Source organism: Furipterus horrens, unplaced genomic scaffold (genome assembly GCF_987537825.1).
Source record: "Furipterus horrens unplaced genomic scaffold, mFurHor1.1.pri manual_scaffold_4, whole genome shotgun sequence".
Taxonomy (NCBI): domain Eukaryota; kingdom Metazoa; phylum Chordata; class Mammalia; order Chiroptera; family Furipteridae; genus Furipterus; species Furipterus horrens.
This window is the reverse complement of record NW_028327174.1, coordinates 33,889,966-33,914,957: the sequence shown is the minus strand read 5'-3', so window position 1 is coordinate 33,914,957 and position 24,992 is coordinate 33,889,966. Positions and strand designations below refer to the sequence as shown.

Genomic DNA, 24,992 nt, shown 5'->3' with positions numbered 1-24,992 from the left:
CTAAAACATCATTACCAAGGCTAGAAAGATTACAAGGAAAACAAGTTTATTGAAATATTTTCCTTGATAAAAGTAGACAACTGAAAACAATTAGTGAAATAATGTCATTTTAGATATTTATGTAGAATATCATTTTGTAAAAACCAGTATATTTTTGTTCAGTCGTATATTAATAAATTAGCATTTTATTATGCTTCAATATTTATTACATTTGCAAAACTCTATTCAACATTAATAGAAATCAGATCTCAGTTTTCTGTTAAATATTTTGAATTTTTATATTTACCATTAATAGTCTTTAAACCTTTCTCTATATATTGAAGAAATGGGGTATAATTTTTCAAATATACAAAATCATTTGAGATGCATAATTGCAACTATGAAGTCCAGATAAAAGGCGAACTGAACTCAGGACTATAAAAATTCACACTTTTGTGGTACTTGACCCTTTGCGTGTCCTCTAGTATGTTTGCACATCTTTTTTCTGACTTCAGTTTCCTATGTTTTAAGATGGTGTTCTCATGCTGGCTCCTTAATTTATTCACTTAATATTATTTGCAACATCATTCTATCTTCGTAGATCAATAATACCAACATGTTTAATAATTAAGAGTTATATATTTTAAACATTTATATTCTAATAATAGTTTAAATTCTAAAAATGAAATTTTAAATTATATTGCTACACTAAATTTTGATATTTTAATCATAAAAGATTTTTGCGCTTTGTTTCATTTCCTTTTACCTAAGGAATTACGATTCACATTGAACATATGTTTTCAAAGTGGTTTTGGTAACCTTGGTTACAAAAATGAAAAAAAGAAAAGGACACTTTTAAAAATCATCAGTTGCCTCAGACTGCACCTGCAATATATACATATAGACTAGTTCTGTTTTCCAAAAAGAACTTTTTTAAGCCACTATAGAAATAAGTCCCATTAGCAAATATTGTGCTGAAGGGAAAACCACATCGAGTGTGAACAATAGCATAACTGTAGGTTTGGAAAAGGTCAAGAACACCTCAGCCTCACTTCCAGTTGACAGAGTTGGCATACTAAATTTGTTCAGTGTGAATGTAATATGACATGCAGAAATTTTTCCTTTTTAAAATTGTTAGTGTATTAACCATTTGATATTTGTTCCTGCAGTGCTTAAAGTTATAAAACAATGCCATTTCTTTTATAACATTGGAAATAAAATAGAATAAAGTCTCTACAGTTGCTGGCATTCTTGAAGCCAGCATCATGCCACATTGTAAAATTAAGGGGCAGGTAGCAAAAGAAAGTGCCACCTTTTGTTGACAGCCTGGTACTTCGAGTCAGTTTGATCAAGGAGCCTGGTGGAAATGATAAATCATCCAAACTACTTCCTACCTAATCACATTGTAGGAAAGGAATAGAAGTGGAGGGAGAGACAAATCCTAACATCTCCTCTCTTCAGTGCCTTAATTTTTATTCTCTCTAATTGCCAACCATATGTGACTTCTCTGGTTGTCAGTTGTTTAGAGTAATACTAATAGTTGTCAATGAAAGAGACTGACTCATCATTCTTGATTTGAGTTTCATGTAAATATGAAAGATATACCATTCGTTGTTATCAATAACTCAAATGTTTTTCATTGACTCATTCATAGAAAGTATTGATAAGTTTTCCTGTTTAGACTATGTGTCTTGATAATATAAAGAAAATAAAAATCTCTGGGACCTCACACACACACAAAAAAAAAGCTAAAATGTTCTCAAGAGTGAAAAAATAAAATAAATTACAAGACAGGAGACCTAATCATCATACATTTATCTAATATCTCTTTCTCAAAAAAGAAGATTTTTGAAGGACATAAAGATATTTTTTGTTTAAAATGCATAATGGTAGAATTGGAAATATGGTGTGCAATGGAGGCCTACAGAATAGAGCTGCACATCATTAAACAATGTCAGTATAAAAGTCATGGTTTTAAATTATATTTATGGGTACTAGCTCATTTTCATTAGAAAACACTCAACATAGCCCTGAGATAAATTTGAAAAATTAAATAACCAAGGTTCCAATTCTGAATTATAAAGTAAATGGGTGTATAAGTGGAGTACATTTTGGGTGGTGGAGTAAATGAGTGTATAAATGAAGTACATTTTGGGTGGTGGAAGAGTCTAAAGACATAGTCCATGTGCCTCTGCTGGGAAGTCTGAGTAGAATCCTAACCTCTTAACCAAAGACTTCAACCTGTGAACTGCAAAGCTTTTATTGGGTAGCTATTTTTGAAGTAAAATATAAATACCTTTGATACTTGCTGAACAATTTTTGTTGTTAGGAAGACATCTCTCTTGTATTTACTTATCATAGAAAAATGTCTACCAAAATTCAAAATCTTTTTGAATGTTGGTTTTAGCCTAACATTTTAGACTTGAGAAAGACTTTTAGATAAGGTGGTTGAAAGTTCTAAGTTTGACCAGTACTAATTTCTCTAATATCAGCTTCGAGTTCTCTTTCCCCAACACACAGCTTCCTCCATCCTACTCTTAGGTTAAGTGCTTATTCCATCAGAGCACACATTTTATAAGCAGAAATGAGAGAAATAGGTGCTTCTGTTCCCACTAATAACTATAGTCCTCTGACCATCTCCTTTCTGTTCAGGAGTATAATTTCTAGTCATATCATTCTAATAAATACTTCAGAAGTTTTTGACATGAAGATGTTTTATGTGATTATAAAAAAAATCTAAAGAAAGGCAAAATCTAATAAAATAAGCCATTTTCTATATATATAGTCTAAAGTAGTGTCAAAGAGTCGGCTTGCTAGTTTAACCCAAACTGACCAATTGAATGTGTCAGTTACATAGCTACAGATACAGAGCCTTTCCCCGCTGATGGGCCTGTGCCTGGTGTTAGTTTCCAAACTGTGTGCTAAAGTTCCAGGGTGCTATAGCTAAGTCACAGGTGCATGCAACATATTTTAAAACTGCAAGGAAAATACAGAGACACTACGTAAACTACCTTAGTTATTTGAACCTTCCTACTTCATAAAATGGAGTAGTTGGATGTTTCTTTTGTCCTAGGGGTGGCATGAAAAATTATTGAACCACACAGGTGGTGCCTGAATCCAAGAAAGTTTAGGAACTTTTGGCCTAGTCTAGTAAATTATTATGACTTTCTTTACTGAGAAGTTGTTCACCTATCATATTTCAACTACAGAAGAGAATATGTATTATAACGAAGTTTACCTGGCATTTACAGGGCTATATAGAATATTATATTGATAAATAATTGATTCCTTGGTCTATATTATTTTATATAATCCAGTGTTTTGTTTGTTTGATTTAATTAACCTAATCTCAGATAGAGCACTACAAATAAACAGGTACTTGGAATGAGATATCATGGACTTAAAATCAAGTTTGACCTCTTTCTGCTGCTTTGATTGTCCTTGTACACGTTACAGAGCTTCATGTCCCTCACCTACATAATGGATTAGTAAGTCCCACTTTACTGAATCATTAGAGATTAAATAGGATTAAATATGAAATAGTGCCCACCATTGTTTCTCTTATTAAGTTATTTATACTGATAAATACAGAGTATAATGCCCGGAAAACATAGATCCTGTTTCAGAAAAAAGAAGATTCTATTCTAAAACCCCACCCAGCAATTAACTGCATTTTATATTCTATCTAGGATCAATTTCATTCTGGCCACAACTGAACAAAGTTTCCTCTGAGTAGGAAAACATAACTGTTTAGAGAAAAGTATTACAGTGCTGATGGAAACATTTATCTCATATAGATATAAACTTAACCTTAACTATTTTCATTATAATCACTGAGTTTTAAACTTTTTTCTATTGTCATTTTCCACTTGTCTATCAGAGTTCCAGTTGGAAAAGATCATGTGATTTAAGAATGTATTTAGTCATTGTTATATGGCAGAATGAAACTAGAAATGTATTCAGATACTCATTCTGCATTTTAATGCATTGATTAATTTTTCAGGAATGCGCTAAATAAAATACCCATATAGTTACTGATTGAAATATTAAATTGCCTTATGAGATTAGTTTAAATAAATAGAAGTTGATGAGCCAAGCTTAATAAACTTAAAATATGTTTTATTTACTCTTCATCAGTTTTCTGAACAGTATTTCCGTTTCTAATAAAAGAGGAAACTCTCAGTTAATTAGTTCCTCATACACCACAATAAAATTAATGTTTAGGAGTTAAATACCATAAACTTCCTCAGGCATATTTGCTGATGTGTTCCTGTTTTTAGTTAATGTCACATGTTTTATTGTTTAATGGGGTATCATGTGGTTTCCATTATATCTCTCATGTGCAAAAGGTCCTTGTGTCTGGCATTTTAGGAGACTGCATGCTAATTTCTGATTTAACTGTGTCAGCGCACATACAGGTCATCCACAGCCAGTGATGAAACAATCACCAGATTACCAGCTAAAAACCATTGACGTGGTACGGTTTTATCAAACTGACAAAATAGGAAGCATGTTGTCAGGATCACATACTATATAAGCAGAGAGAAGAGGTGGTAATCAGACCTCAGGCTGTTGTGTTTGTGTGTGTGAGAATTACTGTGACCCACTCTTCCCTTTTTCCCTTCCCTGCTCCCAAATATCTTATAAACCAAAAACTGGGGCGAATGTGACTTTGTTGTAAATAATTCATATTTTTATTTTCCTTTTTCCTATTTTTTATTTCTTTACTTTTTTTCAATTACAGTTTACATTCAGTATTATTTTGTATTAGTTTCAGGTATATAGCATAGTGTTTCCCCCTGATATTTTTATGGTACCCACATGGTACTATAGATTGTTATTAGAATATTATTGACTGTATTCTCATGCTGTACTTTACATCCTATGACTATTTTGTAACTACCAATCCCTCCCCCTTTTTTAACCAGTCCCCAAATTCTCCATCCCTCTGACAACCATCAGTCTGTTCTCTGTATAAATATTTATGTTTTTGAAGAATTGCTTTGGTACCTGAACAGCCAATCATTTAAATTCCCACCTGAAGGAAGTTAGATTGATGGCTTAAGATTATGAAATGATTAAAAAGAAAAAAAGAATGTTATATATTCTATATAATATTTCAGAATTATGTGGTAACAACCACCCTCCAACTCTCATAAGTCAATAAAATGTTTTTCACTAAAATAGTTTATAATAATTTTACAAGTTTCATCATTGAGAAAAAGGAGACAGATACACATTTCTTTATGGTGATGAAGTATCATAACATGATATAAAAATAATAGCTTACATTGTGCAATATTGCTTATAAAACAGATACATAATTAATTTTAAGCATATAACCCTATGAGGTGATAACTGAGTTATGTTAGTAATCATTGTTTGATCTAGTCCTCCCCTACCACCACACACTGCCACCACAAGCACACACACAAGCAAACTAAAGGAAAAGCCCTTTCTTTGATGAATCCTTCAAATCTTATTAGATTATAACTATATTAATATTTTAATCCACATTATTTGATTTTTAACAATTAAGAACATAATATCATTCAATTTAAATATTAGCCCCTTTAGCTCAGTATTTTATTTTTGGCATAATTCTCATTTTTGACAATGTAATAAGGTCAAATGAAAAGAGTACTCAGTCAAGAGGCCACGAAATGTGGTATTACCCTATGAGTTTGTCCCAGTCCCACCTAACCCTCAGAAAACATGAGAAAACATCTCAGTAGTAGACTTATGCTAAGTTGTCAAACTACAATGCAAGCCCAGAAGAGCAATATATGATTTTATGTGAATAAGTGTAACTGTTAATGATAACTGGACAACTCTGTTCTCCAGTAAATGTGCTCTTTCACGGCAGAAGGCTCCATTAGAAGACAAACTTCAGTTATAAGGTTGATAGGAAAAGTAGGAAAGCAGAAAAATATTGGGTTGGCCAAAAAGTTTGTTTGTTTGTTTTTCTAAGATGGCTCTAGTAGTGCTTAGTTGTCTTGAACTTCATTCAAAACAATTTTGTTAGATTGTTTTGTGACAGCTGTCATATCACTGTGCATTTAAAAAACTTATCAAAATTGGTGAATTTTTGTGTAGCCATTTTAATATTGAAGATGCAAGAAAATGAGCAACATTTTTGGCATATTATGCTTTATTATTTCAAGAAAGGTAAAAACACAACTGAAACACACACACACAAAAAGAAAAGATTTGTGCAGTGTATGGAGAAGGTTCTAGGACTAGTTGAACATGTCAAAAGTGGTTTGCGAAATTTCGTGCTAGAGATTTCTCCCTGGATGATGTTCCACTTTTGGGTAGACCAGTTGAGGTTGATAGTGATCAGATTGAGACATTAATTGAGAACAACCAGTTTTACCACATGGTAGCCAACACACTCAAAATATCCAAATCAATAAAGTTATTGGTGAAAATGGAAAATATGCCTTTTTATTTTACAGAAAAAAAATGGCTCTTTGGTTCAAACCAATATTTAATAAAACAAGCTAAGATAACATTTTGCTTCTAACTCTACAATAGACATATATTTGTCCACAAGGACTGAGTAAACCATGCTCTTGGAATATCATGTGGAATCAGATAACTGTTAAATTTACTTACTGTAAAAGGGCAAAATAATACCAGGATAACATGGGAAAAGAATATTTTTACTCACATGATAGTGCAAGTGTTCATTGCTCATTTGGTAGCTCCATGACATCAGGTCCCCGAATTGTCCTCTTTTTATTCACTGGCTTGTACAAATTACAGCTCCCATTTCACTGTCTCAGACATTTTCTCCAGCGACCTCATCCATATTCCAGTCAGTGGAACGTGCAGAAGCAGGGGGAACCATAGATCTTAATTAAGCAGTACTGTTTCTCTAATAATTTTTTTTGTCTCTGGTTTCAAAGAATACATTTGAACTTTTCTTAAACTTATTTGTGTAGTCGGTTCATAACCCTTCACATGTTTTCTAATAGATTAAGGATAGCATTTGCAGACTGCACAAACCTCAAATAATGCAGAAGTGTAGAAAACAGAAACTAAAGTATCTGCCTTTGTTTATATACTCCTATAATGCCCCCCAGAGGTAATTACTGTTGTCAATTTGATACATATTTTCCATAAATAGATATAGATATAAATATGTATGTATTTATATATAAATATATATACATCTTTTTATATTAAGATATAGATATACAATAGGTAGGATGTTAGCATATCTGTATATTATAATATGTCTCCTATGATACCTATATATTATATAGGTTGATATGTACTAGATAATATATAATGTATATGAGGTTAAAAAGAGTATAGTCTACTTAATAAAGAATATATTATGGCCATCTTTCATTTTTTATACTTTCAGACCTAAATCATACTGCATCATATTTTATTAAGCTGGATGTTCCATATTTTATTTTTGTTTTCCACTAATGTAAACTTAGGTTTGTCTCCAATACGGAGAGTTTTAAACAATGTTACAATAAAGAGTTTGTATGTGCACATATTTGCCCCAAATGAATTTTTCATGTAACCAGCTCCATTCCCAGTATATGGAATTTTAATTTTATTCATTTGTTCTGTTTTGAACATTTTTCACCTAGAGAGGTTGTCTCAAAATTCTAATGCTGAGTTGGTTATTGCAGGCTTTAAAACTTTCAAAACTGACTCCTCTGATTTAAGCTATGAATAAGCACCAGTGAGATATAATTGAAACTATTGTCTGGATTTAATAAATTCTTCCAGAAAAAAAAGATTAAACAAGGTATTAGAAGACGTTGGTAGTCACACGCCATCTCATATTATTTTATGTTCTTGGGCAAGTCAATGTTTTCTTTGTGCCTTAGCTTTTTAATCTTTAAGGTAGCTACAGACATTAGTAATGTCTGCTCAACTCACCTCATAGGAGATTATAAAAATTAGATGGAATGAGCGTCTGCATTTCTAAAGATGTTAAAGTATTGTATAGGTATAATGTATAACTATTACTTATTAAATGTATAAACTCATTTTGAAAATTGTGAATGTGACATAATGAAATGGATTTCAGGAGATTATTCTAGGTCACTATATTTCTGACCATTCAAGACATTTGGATTGTTTTTCACTTTTTAGGGGGAAGGGAAATTTCATAACACTTGTTAATTTCCAGAGGTTTAAAATTCACCATTCCCCTAGAAAGCTCCAAATGTATATCCCATAGGCTTATTTTTACTTGGTTTCGGAAGCTTCCTGATCTCAAACTGCAGATCGCAGACAATGGCTACACTCCAGGGGGAAGGAAGTGTATCAGAAAGCCCAGATAGGAAAGGGGAAAGGTTATAAAATGTCAAAAAGGTGTCGAATAATGAAATGCTTGTTAAAACTTAATACTAAAAGTGGAAAATAAAAGCGAAATAGCTCTTGATTTGGCGTTAAATGGCTCATATAAATGACCCTCTTCCAAATCACTACTTTCTAAGACCTGAATCTTTTTTTTTTTTTTTTTTTTGCTTTTCTCTGCATCACTTATATCCTCAGAAGACACAGGAGCAAAATTAGGCATAGTGTTCTAATATAGATCTGGATATAGAATTAGTTCCTTAATTAATATTTCTCTTTGAGCTGCTTAAAATGAGTTATTATGCAATAGCTTAAATGATGCCTTAGTAATAATGCTGGAATACATAAGGAAAGAAGACGTTTTGATTCATTGTCACCTTTTCAGAAATATTCAAATTTCTAGATAATTAATCCAGGAATTTTCATCGGTATTAGAATTCACTCAATTTATGGGAAAAAATGGTGAGGAAAGAGTGCTGTTATCTTTTATATTCAGAAAAGTCTTCCCATTTGGAGAATGAGAACTATGTAACTATTAAGTAAGATAAAGTTTTTATTTGCTATGCTACATTAAAAATATATATATATACTTTTATTTTTAAAAATATTTTACTGATAAAAGTGAGCCTGTGGCAAATCAGCTAAGAACTAAGTTACCTAAAAATATCATTTTAAGATAACTGTATAGTCAAACAAGAGATGATTTATTAATTTCACCTTCTCAAGTATAATTCATATGAAATATTCATACTGATTACTTATTTTATGAGCTCACCACAAAATATAGGCATTCATAATAAAAATTTTAAATAATAAAGTCATAGTATATTATTCTAACAAATCTGTAAAGGTGTTATAGATCTTCTGCACTTAGAAACCCCTTCAACTTTACTTGTGTAGAGCATATCAGTCATTCTGAATTTCTTAGCTTGGATTCCACAGATGATTTAGGAGAATTATTATTCAGCTACCTAAAATGAAGAAAAAAATATAGCTGAGCTTATTGCTATAAGAAAGCTAATTTCAATTTTCTTGGATTTCAGAAAGTCTAAAGTGATATGAAACAATCACAATGATGAAAGGTTTTGTTTTTATCATTTGTTTATACATAAAAGATCTTTTAGTCCAGTAGACACCTTGGCCATACTCAAGTGCTTTAATGCTATTCTGATAGTGGATTTTTGTTCATGAACACAGATCATTTTAAGATTTAGGAAATTCATAATATTTATTTTTAATATCCAACAGGATATGAATTGTTTTTAAAATAAAATCTTACAACAGAGATAAATAACAAAGGATTTTAAAGGAATCATTCAATGTATGAGAACATTTCACAGAAAATACTTTACCTCCTCCATGTTCCTATTTCCTCATATCCCAAAAACTCTAGGCCTTTCTTTCCCCTTTCATTTTTTATTCTACCTTTTTGTCATTGGTAGCTGACCTAAAACTCCATTATTGTTCAAAATAAATCCCATAAGAAAAACTAATTTGTTCCTTTAATATTATACTTATTTGTTTTTTCTACTAAAATTTGAACTTTTGACATAGGTTGAGTTGTCTCCTGTGTTTGATATTTATTAATTTTTGAGTTAAATAAATTATTCATTCATTTATTTACTCAACAAACGTTTTAACAGCCTGTATTATGTATTTAACAGAATTGTGCATTTTAACAATTCCTACGCTTGGAACTGAGGATTTAAAGCTGAATAAGATATAATCTCTGCCTTTAGGATGCTCATGGTTTAGTTGGGAAGAATGACGGTGTAAATAGATGCAATATGATAGATGCATGCATGAAATTTAACACTACTCAGCAGAAAGGCAATGAATCTAAATCTAAGAGTGGTGGAAGGTGTCATGGATGGTTTATTGGAATGGGGATCCTTAACTCAAATCTGAAAGGATGAAAGACAAGTAAGCAACTGAAGAATTTTGGGGGGTAGAGGAGTACAAAAAAGACATTGCAGACAATTTTAAAAAATCCTGCTTGGATGAAGTCCAGAAAGCAAAGGCTAAATCAGGTAGTACATGGACCTATAAAGAGTTTGGTGTTGAGAATATATTATAAGGCAAGATATGACAAGTAAGTGCTTTAAGGACATAAGAAGAGACAACTTGGAAATATTTATAGACATTAGATGTGGGAGGTACTGAAAAACCATTGAAAATCTAAAAGCCAGGATTGAGATCATACTGGCATTTATTCATCCATCCATCCAGCCATGTCAAAACTTACTTCCCTGGTTCAGTTTAGCAATTTTCAGTCCTTAACACATAGTATACCATGATCAATACAATTTATTAAATTTTAATTACGAGCAATGAATATTTATTGTGTGCTTGTAGTGAGTGCTACTGAAAGCTGAATAGACAATTAATTTCTTTAGCACAGGACTGGAGCCCGGGAGATGGATTGGGAAGCTCTTCTAGTAGTGAGAAATAAAAGCCTAAGAGCTATAGAAGAAAAAGCTTGTGAGCGACTGGCCATGTCATGTCAAAGGGAGGGAGAAATCAAGGATTTGATCATATTTATAGCCTGGGTGATCAAGAATAAGCTTCCTATGGAAAAGCTGGGGAAGCAGGGAGTGATTGTCTCCAAAACAGTGGGAAAAGTCTAGTTTGGAGACACTGATTTGGAATATATTAGTTTATATATGGTAGTTGGACCACAAGATTGGATAAGGTCAGTCAGATAAAGTGAAGAGAAAGAGAAAAGAGAAACAGAAAAGATTAAATCCCAAAGACCACCAATATTTAAAGAATGAGTGAAGGAAAGTAGAACAGCCTATTGCAGAAATAATAAATTCACCATGAGCAAGGTAAGAGGAGAATCAGAAAAGCGTATTATAAGAAAACTCAAATAGTTAAAGTAGGGAGTCATTAGCAATATCAGCTGCTGCACAACCATGTTCATTAAAATTTGCAATATTGAGATCATTCGTAAATGTATAAAGCACTTCCAGAAAAAGTTGCAGGATTGAGACTATAAGTGTTGGAAAACTAACTTCCAATTTATATGAGAAAAACTAATGTAAATAAATCGTTGCTTATTCAACACTAATACTGTTTAGAGGGGTTATAGAATCTAGATATTTGGTTGTTTTTTAGGATTGGTGGTAACTGTGCATATGTTTAAAGACATGATAAGTATAAACTTTTACACTGATATTTGAAGTCCTCAATAGACTCCAATCAACCTTCTAAATACTTCTCACTACTATACGAAAAAGGTATAATTCCAGACTCATTCATTAAGACACTTCTCTCACTCGTCTTTCTGCTCCTTACTTTTAGGGTCACCCATTCATTCATTCAGTAAATATTTATTTAGTATGTAGGTGTGCAAGTCATTGCAGCTCTAGGGCTTCTCTCATATTTTCCAGTTCTTTCTTTTTTTAAAATTTTATTTAAGACCAGCTTCTTCTCTGATTCTTTCTCCAGTGATTTCAGCCTAAATAACATTTTTTCCTTCTTTGGTTATTACTGCCTTTGTTATTCATTTGATTCTAATCACATGGCTTTATTCATCTCACTTTCCAAATTTGTATGTTTTATTTGTATAATTGGAAGTATCACGAAGGCAAGGACTGCAGTTTTTATTCCTTTGTGTCCTCCACATAGTGTTTGATATGTATTTAGTGAATTAACATCAAATGACTATATCTAGATCTAGATCTATTTTGAATGTATCTATTTTGAAAATTGTGTATTTTTTGCATAATGTTCTAAAAATAGCCTATAATGATTTCTTACTAAATCAGTAATGACTATATTACTTAATGTGAGATCCTGGAAATATTTTTATTTTTAATTTGTAGAATGAGAATAATATTTTCCTTACTTAGTTGTGTAACCCTGGCTGGTTTAGCTCAGTCGATTGAGCGTCGGCCTGCGAGCTAAGTGTCGCTGGTTCGATCTTCCAGTCAGGGCACATCAGAGAAGGAAAACTCTGACTCCAAAAAACTTCCGCTGCCTTGCGGCATACCTCTTCAGGGGAAAGGCTAAGGGAGTAAACCCCGACAGAAAATCCGGAGCCGGAGTCCCTAAGGCGGTTTGACGTTGTAGTCAACACCGGCAACTCCTGCGGCGCACCTGAAGCCAAGCTGTATTGACTCCGTCTTTCCCTTGGACCCTTCGGCTGCGAAGAGAGGGGGGGGGGGTCTGCTGCATGGGCAACAGCAGACCCTCCATATCACCCTGCCCGGGCTCTGTAGCTTCAGCTTCACTGGAGAGGACACTCCAGCGTCATCGCAAGATGTCGATTCAACACGGGAGGAGACAGATACCGTGTCACTCCCGAGTCAGACTGCACAGCCATTCTCGGCGGTGCAGATAGACTCTTAAGAAGCTACACCATCGTCTCTCGAGACGGACGGCTGCCGACGACGATGACTTAGTTGTGAAGATCAGATGAGATTTTTATATACACACATATATAAATATCTACATATCTATATGGATGTATATATGTATATTGATATGTACATATATAAAATGTTTTAACAAAATGCTAAAAACAAATATTAGTTGCTCACATTAAAAATCAGTGGGAGCATAATAAGTACTTCAAAATGAAGTTGAACAGTATAATATATCTTTGTATAAACAATAAGCCTAAACTATGTTTTTCCCCCTTTTGCTCCCCCTGAATTTATTTTCCCCCATCAAAGTGATCAAGTCTGTCTCCCAAATCTGTTACCTCCTCTCTTTCCCTTATGATAAGTTTAGGCCATTATCATTTCCCACTAGATTTACTGAAATAGTTTTTAACACGTCTCCAATCTCTCCCTCTTCCAATCGATTCTAGCCCTTGTCACAAAATTGATCTATCTAAAACAGAAATAAGACCAGGTCACTTTCCTGCTTAAAGTCCTTCAGTGACTTAACATTGCCTTCCAAATGAAACACAATGCACTAGAAGATACGTGCTTTTAGCTGCACAGATTACCATTTCCTATCAATAACAGAGGGCTCCTTCCAAGCAGAAAGAACCCACTAATTCATCTATCTGTTGGCCTATGAGATGAAAGAAACAACTTCCTTCAAAAGTTCCATCCATGGTGTCCTTCTAAACTTTCTTTTATCTCAGACTTTTACAGAGCTCCCCGCACCTGAAAGCTAGAGTGGTAAGAGCAGGGTGTTTTAAGCACCAATTTGAGAAGATTAAAAATGAGCCATTCCAGTTTCACTAGATAGTGGAGGCTTACTGTGTGAGGCTGACTGTGTGATCCTCCAGCAGTGAGAAGGCATGGAAAGTAGATAGTAAAATGGTCCTGGAAGATAAGTTATTGTTGAAGTAGCCATTTTTAATAGACACTTTAGCAAATTACCTTCATCAACACTCTTTTACAAGTTCAGTTCTTTTTTTGAGGTGTCTAGAATACCTTCTACACTCTTCTGCTTTGCTCCTTGTATCATTGGATTGATTTCATGTTTAGCCCCCTCACTTAATTCAAAATTAGTCTAGGGCAGGGATTTTGTGCAGGTACATGAATAGGTTTAATTTTTATACTTCCTGGCACCTAGAGAAGTTAATCTAGTGTTTGTTGAGAAAGCAAAACAAAACTAAACCAAAAAACAAACAAAACCATGGAAGGCTAATAAGGGAAAGAGTCTCCTTATTTCAATTAAAATAATTCCAGACACTTTCCAGAACTTTTACATTAGTTCAGTGGATGAGAGGATGTGTGTGTGTCGGGGGGATGTCTTTGACCCAAGGTAAAAACATAATTGCTTTTAACAATCTTCCTCAGCGTAAATAAACAGGCTGGAAAATGTTTTTCTTACTCTGTGCTTTATAGCATGGAAATGAATTTTTCATAGTGTTGCTGGAGATAATTATTATCTAAATGTTTATTAATTTAATATTAATGCAATTAACATACTTCCTGAAGGGTTGAGTTATTAAATTTTAGCTATATCATTTGTATCAATAGATATCTATTGTAAGGTAGCTAGTATTCTGAAAACAATTGACTAACATGCCGCAATATATTTTTCAACTCTTTGAAAAACTTTAGATTTGAGCTAGAATTTTCCATACTTGGCTTTGAAATAAGAAGCAAATTAACTTTGGAAAAGCTTAGGGAAAAACTGTTCAAATGGTTAAAACCTAGGAAAGAGTAAAAGTAATTGCTTTTAACTAGTTGAAAGTCAATTTGAATAACTTACACACAGTTGAACTTTAAAAGTCAGAATTTTCCATTATCTAATTTTGACAAAATAAGTACCTCATGCAGTATTTACAAAATAAACCTGTTGTAACGTTTTGTAGTACAGTTAATTGAGGGATGCCACAAATAGATGACATTATTTACTTCAATAAAAGATTTTCCTCAACAATTTCTGAATTTTTCTTTTCCCATTAAAAACTACCCTTGACCTTGTTTCTAAAGTTTTATAGATTCTTATTGTCCACTTTAGAATACCAACACATGCATGTAACATATTTTGAAATTTATTAAGGCTTGAGTATTTATGTTGGCCATTTTCACAATTGTTGTATTTGTATTTACTTAGTAACTTGGAGCAAATTTCTATCAAACTGGATATTTTAGAACTGAAAAATTGGTTGTAAGGTAGACATGCTTCAAGTTATGTCTGCTTGTATGTAGGCTGGAGGTGGTTGCTCTATGCGGTACATTAGACACAAACCTTTGGAAATTATATATTTTGCCTGTGATTATGTATTTATGTCTTGGAAACTGTATACAATTACAGATATAATATAGTTATAGTAGCCTTTTTAAATTCCACTGCCAGTCTTTTGTTTTCTCCAATTCACTTAAACATCAAATATAGGGTTGGCCAAAAACTTTGTTTAGTTTTTTCTATAAAATGCAAAACACATTTTCCATTTTCACCAATAACTTTATTGATTTGGATATTCTGAGTATATCAGCTATCTCTCACTATTGGCTTCTAGAGGGTAGAGGCCAGGAGTGCTGTTAAATATCTTCCAAAGCACAAAACAGGTCCACAGTAAAGAATTACTTGGACAAAATATCTATAGTACCAAGAAACTTCACAAACCACTTTGGACACGTTCTGTCAGTCATAGAACCCTCTCCATACACTACACAAATCTTTTGTTTGTTTGTTTGTTTGTTTGTTTTAGTTTCGGTTGCATTTTTACCTTTCTTGAAATAATAAAGCAGAATACACTGAAAATGTTGCATATCTTCTCCCATTTTCAATATTAAAATTGTTGCACAAAAATTCACCAATTTTGGTAAGGTTTTTTAAAATGCAGGCTGATATGACAGCTGTCAAATACAATCTAACAAAATCGTTTCAAATGAGGTTAAAGACAACTAAACACACTGCTAGAGCCATCCTACAGAAAAAAAACTAAATGACCTTTTTGGCCAACTTAAAACATTGATATGTGGCTTTTTATGAGAAATATTTCATATTACTTAGCGAGGGCTGCTGTAACAAAATACTGTGTTGGATCAAACCACAAAATTTATTTTCTCACAGTTTTGGAACCTGGAAGTCCCAGATCAAGGTGTCTAAAGGGTAAATTTCATTCTGAGGCCTCTTTCCTTGTCTTATTGATGGCAGGCTTTCTCTCTGTCTTCACATGGTTGTCCCCCTGTCTGTCTCGTTTGTGTTCTCATCTCTTCTTCTGATAGAGAAAGCAACCATATCGGATTAGAACCCACACACGACCTCATGTACCTTAATTATGTCTTAAAGACCCTATCTCCAAATATAGCAACTTTCTGAGGTACTGAGGGTTAGAACTTAAACATATAAATTTTGAGGGGAACATAATTTAGCCATCTATATATACATATATAATTATTAAGCTTGTATAAATGTTACACATGTATATGTAAATTTATGCACACATGAAATATAACATGTATATAAATACATACACACATACAAGTTGGCTGTGAACAAAGCAGGGGTTAGGGCCACTGACCCCTGTGCTATTGAAAAGTTGCATATAACTTTTGACTTCCCTAAAATTTAATTTACCTTGGTATCCACAAGGGATGGGTTTCAGGACCTGTCATAGATACCAGAATCTGCAGGTGCTCAAATTTACTATATAATATGATGTAGATCAGTATACAGTCAGCCCTTTGCATCTGCTGACTCCCAGCTATAGGTCAAGAACAGTGAGGTGCGTACAGAAAAAATCCACAGATAAGTAGACCAGTGCAGTTCAAACCTGTGTCATTCAAGAGTTACACACACACACCCACACACATACACATGCACGCGTGCGCGCGCACACACACACACATCCAACGGAAAGAAAATTATATTTATTATATTAGTACACATTAATGAACTTTAAAAATGAAAAAAGATAAGATTCTAATATATGCATTTTAATGTTATGGAATAGCCTAGATTTTAACTAAAATGTGCTCCAAATGTATGCATAATACTCAATTTGTTATTAACAAGTAGATGCTAGTAATTTGCAAGTGTTCAACACACCACTGCAGGTGTTTGCTATCAATCCAAATTTATGAGTAAGTTTTTGTCCCTGGGTTCCAGTATCATGTTTAAGACCTCCTACTAACTAACTTCTTTAATGGCACTTGTTAAAACTTCATTTCATATTCATTGCTTTTTCATGTCCAAATATCCTCAAGTCTAAAGTATGAAAAGTTTTCCAACTTCCTGCTTTCAGTTTCTTCACTCCATATTATCACCTATCAATTAATCTAGTTTTCTCTCCATTCCTTCAGCATGTCATAGTCAATCTTGGACACATTTCACCCTACCCGAAACATCCCTCCTCCCCTCCACCTGCAAATTTTTAAAGGCTAAGCTCACTCTTATTTTTACCTTTGTTCTCTGAAAGGAATAGATTTCCCTTCAGTCCTAAATGCTCCCTGATTGGCAGTACTACTCAAATAGACACTTAATTAGAAAATAGAGATGTGTTACCAAAACTAAGTTTTATTTTGTTTTGTTTTATTGTTTTTGTCTCCCACAGTGCCAAGCAAATTTCTGGTCACATGGTAGATGTTATAAGTGCTTATTAATTTATTAATTCACAAAAGGGAAAAGTAAGTTAAATAAAATGAAACAATCATTGTGAAGAGCACCAAAGCTTCTGTACTTTCACTATAGTTAATTTTAGTATATTCATTAAATGAAGAATATAAATGAATTACATAGTTTGAAGTATTTAAATTGTCAATTATAATATTTATTATTTTAAGGTTGCATAAATACAAATTCAGCATTTAAACATTCAAAATTCCCTCTACTTGATGAAATATGATAAGTGTTTTCTAGGTTAAATATTAAAAATACCAAATTATAAGTAAATTCTTATAATGTAATATCAACTGTGCCCCCTCATCATTGATTTTTTCCCCCTGTTTACTGGATCTTTCTCATTGGTGTACAAGCCTGCTATAATTTTAACAAGCACATACGTTTTAAATAAAGTTTCTTTGAGCATACATCCTTCACTAGCTGCTGTGAAACACTGCAGCACAATTGTTTATTTCGGTACTTCTCAAATGAATACACATCTTGTGGGGCTCTTGTTAAAATTTAAATTCTGATTCAGAGCATATATGCTTGCTTCTTTAATAAGTTATCTTAAAACGTAGTGGCTTAAAACAACAAACATTTATTTGTACACAGCCATACTGGGTACCCCTGGCTCAGGATCTTTCACATACCTGCAGTCAAGGTGTTGGCCTGGACTGGATCATCTTGAGGCTTCCTTGGAGTGGAGTTCTCTTCCAAGCTCCCTCCTTTGGCCGTTGGCCTCTGTTTTGGCTTGCTATTGGCCAACGACAGTAATCCTTTGCTATGTGAGTCTCTCTGTAGAGCACCTCACAACATAGCTGTTTGCTGCACAACAGAGAGAAGGTAGAGATGGGGGAGGGGAGGCCAAAAGGAGCCAGAGACATTATGTAACCTAATCTCAAAAGTAGCATCTCAACACATTTGTCTTCTGTTCAAGAGGAAGGGGTTACACACACAGGCATTGCCAGCAAGTGGGACTCCTTGGAGTTTCCATCTTAGAGGCTGCCTGCCACAGGAGACTTGGGGCAGGGTCTAAAATTCTGTATTTCTAAGCGACTCCTGGGCACTGCTCTTCAATGAGTCTCTTTCAGCAAACAAAGATCTACACTTTCTGCCTCCAGTTTCTTAATTTCAATCATTCCCACCCCAGTTAGCTTTTCTTGCCACCCGCTCCACTTATACTGCCCTTTGGCTTCCCCACTGCCTTCCACCTTACTAAATTCAGCATTTGAAAAAAACTGATCACTCTTTTCGGATATCTTTCTTGACTTGCTTTCTGGAACACCAAATTTACATTTCTTCTCAGTTTTTCTGCTAGCTGCCTATCCCTGACTATAAATGTAGTATATCCCACAATTTAATCAATTCTTGGACCTCCGATTTTTGTTTTTTGTTTTTAATTAACTCCAAAATGGTCTCATGAAGGCTTATAGCATTAAATCCCAGATATATGCTGATCACTCTCAAATGTAGGTCTCTTCTGTGGATTTCTCCCCTAAAATCCTGACATGTTTAATGTCTATCAAGTTCCTCAATGAACACTTCTACTTGGATATCTAATAGTAATGTCAAGCTTAAATATTCAAATCTGAACTATTTCTCCCTCCTTCCTTCCCTTGCCTTTCCCCCTAACCAACCAAACTGGTACTCCTGCTTCTTATCCATGTTTGAAAACCCAACAACAAATAGTACCACTGTACAATGACCTGTTCAGGTCAAAACCCTGGCAAGTCACCCTTGAGTTTTCTCTTTCTCTCATTATAAACAATCACTAAATCTTGACTGTTCTGCCTCCTAAATATCACTTGACTTTTCCCATCCTCCATCCCAACATCATCACCCTGGTCCAGACCATTACTACGTATTACATACAGAGTTCTGCATCTTCCTACCGCTAGCTCAAAGATTTTACTCAGCCACTCTTTTTTCCATGCTTATGCTGTCTTTTATTCTATAGGATAAAGTTTAGATTATTTGAAATTGTTTATAAAACCATACATAATATGGCCCCCGATTCTCTCTCTATCCCCACTTATATCTACTTCACCTGAACTTCAGTAATTCGGTGATTGGGCTATGATAAAACCCTCCCATTTGAATTTGAGTCATGAAAATTTTTTCCCTTCTTGGAGTGCTTTTGCCTCCCTTCCTTCCCTGGCTGGCTTTCACTTGCAATGCAGTCTATAGTGTTATATTCTTCCTTAACAGTCATTATATTTTATACTTGTCTTTATCTTTTTCTTTTGAATTATCTTTATCATTTTCTTCCATTAAGCTCTAAGATTTGGGAAAGTCAGCTCAGCAAAAATAAATTCAGATATTGGTATTTTGAAGCCTGAAACATATAAGGGGGGGGCTCTTTAAGTATAAAAATATGAGAAATATATACATAAATACTTAAGTGAAGTTTGAATATTCACTTATAAAAAGAAATTCCAACAAAGTAAAAAAATTAAAGAAGCTGAAAAATATAAAAACTTATGACCCTATGAATACTTCTAGGGGCCCTCCCCAGAACCCCAAAAGATAAGCTTTATTAAATTCCTAATAAATACACCTGTGCATATTAGTCTTCTTTAAAGTGGTATATATAGTATCAAGAGCAATACTTAACAACAGAGCAGGTATTCAATGAATATTTTTGAAATGAATATATTAACAGTTATTGTCCGTTATATTTTTAACACATTTTTCACAAATTATATTTTTAAAACATGTTTTATATACTATATAACTGTTTTTATAGTTATTATTTTCTATTATTTGCTGTGATTATGTTTTAAGTACTAATAATGTACATATCTGGGCCCTATTCAAAAAGTCTGTTGCATCTCTTTACTAAGTGGAAAAAGTCTTTTTACATAAAAAATATACATTATAATCTTGTTTATGTGTGTATATGTTTATGTGTGTGTCTATCTGTTCATGGGTTGTATATATCAAAACTTTAAGATTGATTTTAAATTACTAAGATTTAATTTTTAGATAGCCTCACACATAGAAATCTTTTGGGAAGAAACCATCTATTTTCTATTTTCTTTATATTTTTATAAACATTTGTTTCTGAAATAATAAACGTACCAATATTTTATATAACTTAAAAAGCTCATTAATGTTTTCTTTATTATAAATTTGTCCACAAGACATTATATAAGTGGTTACTTGAATCATAGCATTCAAAAGGTAAGCTACTGGCTTAAATCTTTAGAGTTTAGTTTGTTAAAATGCCATTAAGTTTGTTACGTTCCTATTATAACAGCATTTTAAATTTGCTGTGGAGTTGCTGTGCTCATATCAAGATTGTCAGGTGTGTATGTGTGTGTATTATAAAGTGCAGCCCTCTGATCAATGTGCACTTTTTCCTCCCATTTTTCTAAATACATCATGAAAAAAGGATGAGGTTTCCGCCTTAATTGCTTGTGCCTTTTATTCCCATTCCTCTCTCAGCCAGAATTGTGAAAAGAGTGTTAGTAAAAGGCTGCACAATAGAGCTTTTCATTAGGCCTCAGCAAGGCACACAAAAGAAGGCTTTTGGAAAGAGTGAATGCATGAGTTTAATTTGCAGGTGGAGAGCAGATAAAAGGTGCTGACGCCTCTATTATTCTCTTACTTAGGTGACCCTTACCCTGTTCAGCTGATCCCAACTACCATGGCAGCTGCTGCCGCAGCAACACCAGGCTTAGGCCCACTCCAACTGCAGGTAAGTCGGGAGACAATACACGGGACACAAAGGTTAAGTAAATACTGAACACAGCTATTACCCTGTTGAAGCAAAATAAAAACGACCCGTGATATTTGTCTCGCATGCTCTTGTTTTTGAATTTATTTGTGCTGATCCTCAACCAAAAGTTGAGATGTTGATTCTTTTAATTTTTAGCCCTGTTTTCTGGACTAAAGATAGCTTATTGTCATTGTTTTAATTGCCTGGTATGATTTAACAAAACGAGCTGTAGTTTTGCTTTGATTACCACGTGCCATAATTTTGTCACAGAATGGTCCTCATTAAGATTCATAGAACAAAAAACCTACAAAAGGTATTCAACCAGGTACTTATGGATCAAGGCAACTTAACCAAATTAGATTTGAAATTGTTCAAGGTGCCCAGGAGTATTACTGAAGCACTCTATAGATCTCTTTATTTCCCTGAATGCAAGCTGTTAGGCAAGTAAAGGTAAGCAGACCGAATAAGCAGGTTCCTAAGTGAACATGACTTTATCCAGACATCCCAATGAAGACCTTTTATCCCTGCAGCATACTTATCTAACCAAGAATATCAGAGATAACCTTACTAGACAACCAAGTGATTTTTTGGAAACTTGGTCTCTGGGGTTGGAAACAATATCAATAAAAGTACATAAAAGGCATTTTCATTAACTACTTAAATCTTTGAATCAGCATCCTACGAAATCTTCCCTACTTTCTGTTATTATGGCCTTTATAATTATTCCATTAATAGGAATAACAGATCACCTAATAATAAGATTAATCTCCCCTTTCAAGAAGTTTTATATTTTTCTTTGCCTGTGAAGCCAGATATAAAGGAGTTGTGCTTAATACAATTAATTCATATTCATGAGAGTGCATTGTCATAATAGATGATCTTAGTCAATGCTATAGTTTTATATTGTAGCATCAAGAGACAGATACATCTGGTCAGCAAAGGGGATTGTCAGAAGACCTGATGGATTTTGAAAACCTAGCTGAACCTCACAGGACCAACTGAGACATATTGTGTTCCACAGAGGTTAATAACAGTCATTCCTATTTTACCATTTCTGCAAAAAATCTACAGTGTGAGTATGTTTCTTTGAGCTGGAAATACCTTGGGAATTGTTGGAACCATAGGGACGATAAAAGTAACATGACATTTTTTATGCTCTGAAATGGCATCTTAGAAATTCTACAGTACGGAAAAGTAGTTGTCATAGGTAAAACTAAAAAGAGTGGTAGAATTAAAGATAAAGGAAAGAATATCCAGTAATAGATTTGAATGTGAGAAAATAAGAGCTTTAGAGATTTAGATTGTCTGTTTTCAAAGCAAGTAGGACGTTATCTTTTCCTTTCGCCATTTGGATAAGTGGGAAGTGGAGGCGAGGGCAAGCTGGAGCCATCCCCCATGGTTCATTGTGCCATTCTTGTAGAAAGTAGCTTCCTTAGCCAACAATCCATACTTCCTTTCCTACAGAGATAGTATTAGAATATTTGACACAAATTAAGTTTAATTTCAATCCTTACGATATAATAGCAGATTCCCTTAAAATGTAAAGGTATAAAATGTTTTTCTTTGTCAAAAAACAAGAAAAAAAGACACCACACATGCTTAGTCTATAAAAAGAATAAGGATCCTCTATATAAGTGGCAGTGTACCCATTAAAATATACAAGATGTTTTATTGTATTTTACCATTTATGCTATTCCAGTTGGCCCTACTTCTAATATAGAAGTTTTAATTAAGTTCTCAGTAAGTCAACACTGTGGTATAACAAGAAAGTTAATAATCTAAAACTTGTCATGGTAAACTATTAGCTACTGTTAACACACACACATTTTATGCTCATGATTTAAAAATGGTATTCAAATGCAAACACATTCCAAACTTAGTCGTGGCTGATACTCTAGCTTTTCTTTGAAGTGGATTGAGTCTCACCTTGCTGGGATGCCTACATCAGTTTACTTTCTACTCATATTACTGACACTGTATTCACAGATCTCTGACCTTGACTTCAGCTTTCCCCAGAGCTACAAGAGACCTGTAATACTTCTCCCCTTGCTTTAAAATAGCATCCAAACTCTTTGCTTTAAAATACCATCCAAACTCTTTTTCTTCTCCACAAACCTACTCACATAGGTCAGAGAAAAGTTAACTATAATGGCCAGTCAGAAGTCTTATTTTAACTCTTATTCAACACTCACTCAACCTTGGGAAACTGTTTCTAAGAAGTTTCATCTCAGTGGAGTATAATGTATGAGCCAGTTTTAATTTTCTCCAAACTCTGCTTTTAATTATATGCTGTTAAATTTCAATTTCCCATCCCTTAATATGCTTTTCAAGTCACTTTCAGTTACTAAGATTCTATTTCAGTTATATGTGGAGTTACCAAAGAACTTCCTTGCATGACCCATGGACATGAACAAAGGAGTGGGGGATGCTGGAGGGAGTGGGGAGTGATGGGTGGAGAGGGACAAAAGGGAAAAATTGGAACAACTGTAATAGCATAATCAATAAAAAATTAATTAAAGAAAGATTCAGTTCTAGATTCTTATGCTAGATTCTCTGGTAAGGCATTCACAAGGATTATATCATTTCATTCTTATCATACTACTTTGTGGTATATATTAATATCTCCATTTGACAAAGAAGAGAACATTGGGCCACAGAGTCCAAAATTCATGGTTTTTAAACAATTACATTTGCTTTTCCCAATACAGGTGATATTATTTTATAGTTTGGAGACATTGCCCCTCTTACAACATTTGCTAACTCAGTAGTCTGCTAATCAAGTTATAACAATAATGCTGATTAATTGGCACTAATACAAATACTTTTTATGAATTGCAGTACTGAAAGAAGTAGCAGAATTCATAATAAAAGCTATCTACTTCAATTTTTGCCTTTTTTATTTCATCCCTCTTTATAAAGATACACACACACACACGCACACACACACGCCTCTTTTTAAAAAATATCTAGGTCTAAGAAGGGACACTGTAAATATAGTCTTACTCATGGTTGACTTCTTTAACCTGCCATTTGTGTTTCCTTTTGAAATAATCTTATGTATATAATTTGTCATTCTAGGATAGTATTATGTTAAGTAAAACCCATAAACAATCTTTATTTTAAAAAGAATAATGATAAGTACAATTATTTTAAAAGTAGAGCAAATTGACATGTTTTAAATTAAACCACCTTTTATTAGCTAAATATTATTTCTTGTTCATAGATAAAATAATGAAATATTTACTATGTAATAAAAAATACCTTTTATTTAAACACCACCTGTGTACTTTTTGATGCAGTTAAAATAATCTAAGCATTGGTGTGTATTTATTTTTTACAGAAAAAAATTACTTATTTGGATTAGGTACATAAAACATACAAATTAACATTTTCATAGGCACCTTTGTATTTATTTCTTTTATAATGAAATATCTTTGTCTCTTCTGCATCTTAAGTCTTTCCTGAACTTCATATGCATATAGGCAACTATTTATTGGCTATTTGTTTGATATTCAGAGGAAATCTATGGATATTTACAGACACTAGAAACTGAGAATAAAATAAAACTCATCATTTTTTTCCCTTGCCCCCAACCTGCTCTTTCTCTGGTCTTGCAAATAGCTTAATTCCATCTGTCACTCAACCCGGAAACACGAGTTACGCTTAACTCCTCCTCCTCTGTAATCCATTCATTCATTCCACCTACTAAACACATCAGGAATCCATTTATTTCTTTCCTTTGCTTATTTCCCTTGTAACTGTCACTCTTCTGGGTTGGGCTACCCTAATTGTGTGGCTAACTTACCACAATAGCCACTAAACTGGTCTTTCTGTCTTCATCTTGCCTCCTTCAATGTACTCTCCACTTATAGATGAGTCAGAATGATTCTTCTGGTTTTAGAAAAATCTTATCACATCCCCTCCTCACCACAGAAAG

At 33.6% G+C, this 24,992-nt stretch overlaps 1 protein-coding gene across 3 annotated transcripts in view; it reads left to right on the top strand.

Moving 5' to 3' along the window:
* SOX5 (SRY-box transcription factor 5) overlaps positions 1-24,992 on the top strand; it is a 941,468-nt gene that overhangs the window by 815,908 nt on the left and 100,568 nt on the right. For all 3 annotated transcript variants that reach the window (XM_090275485.1, XM_090275487.1, XM_090275488.1), the window contains one exon: positions 20,949-21,034. In XM_090275485.1, coding sequence (XP_090131611.1) covers positions 20,949-21,034 — 86 coding nt within the window. The remainder of the gene's footprint in view (positions 1-20,948; positions 21,035-24,992) is intronic.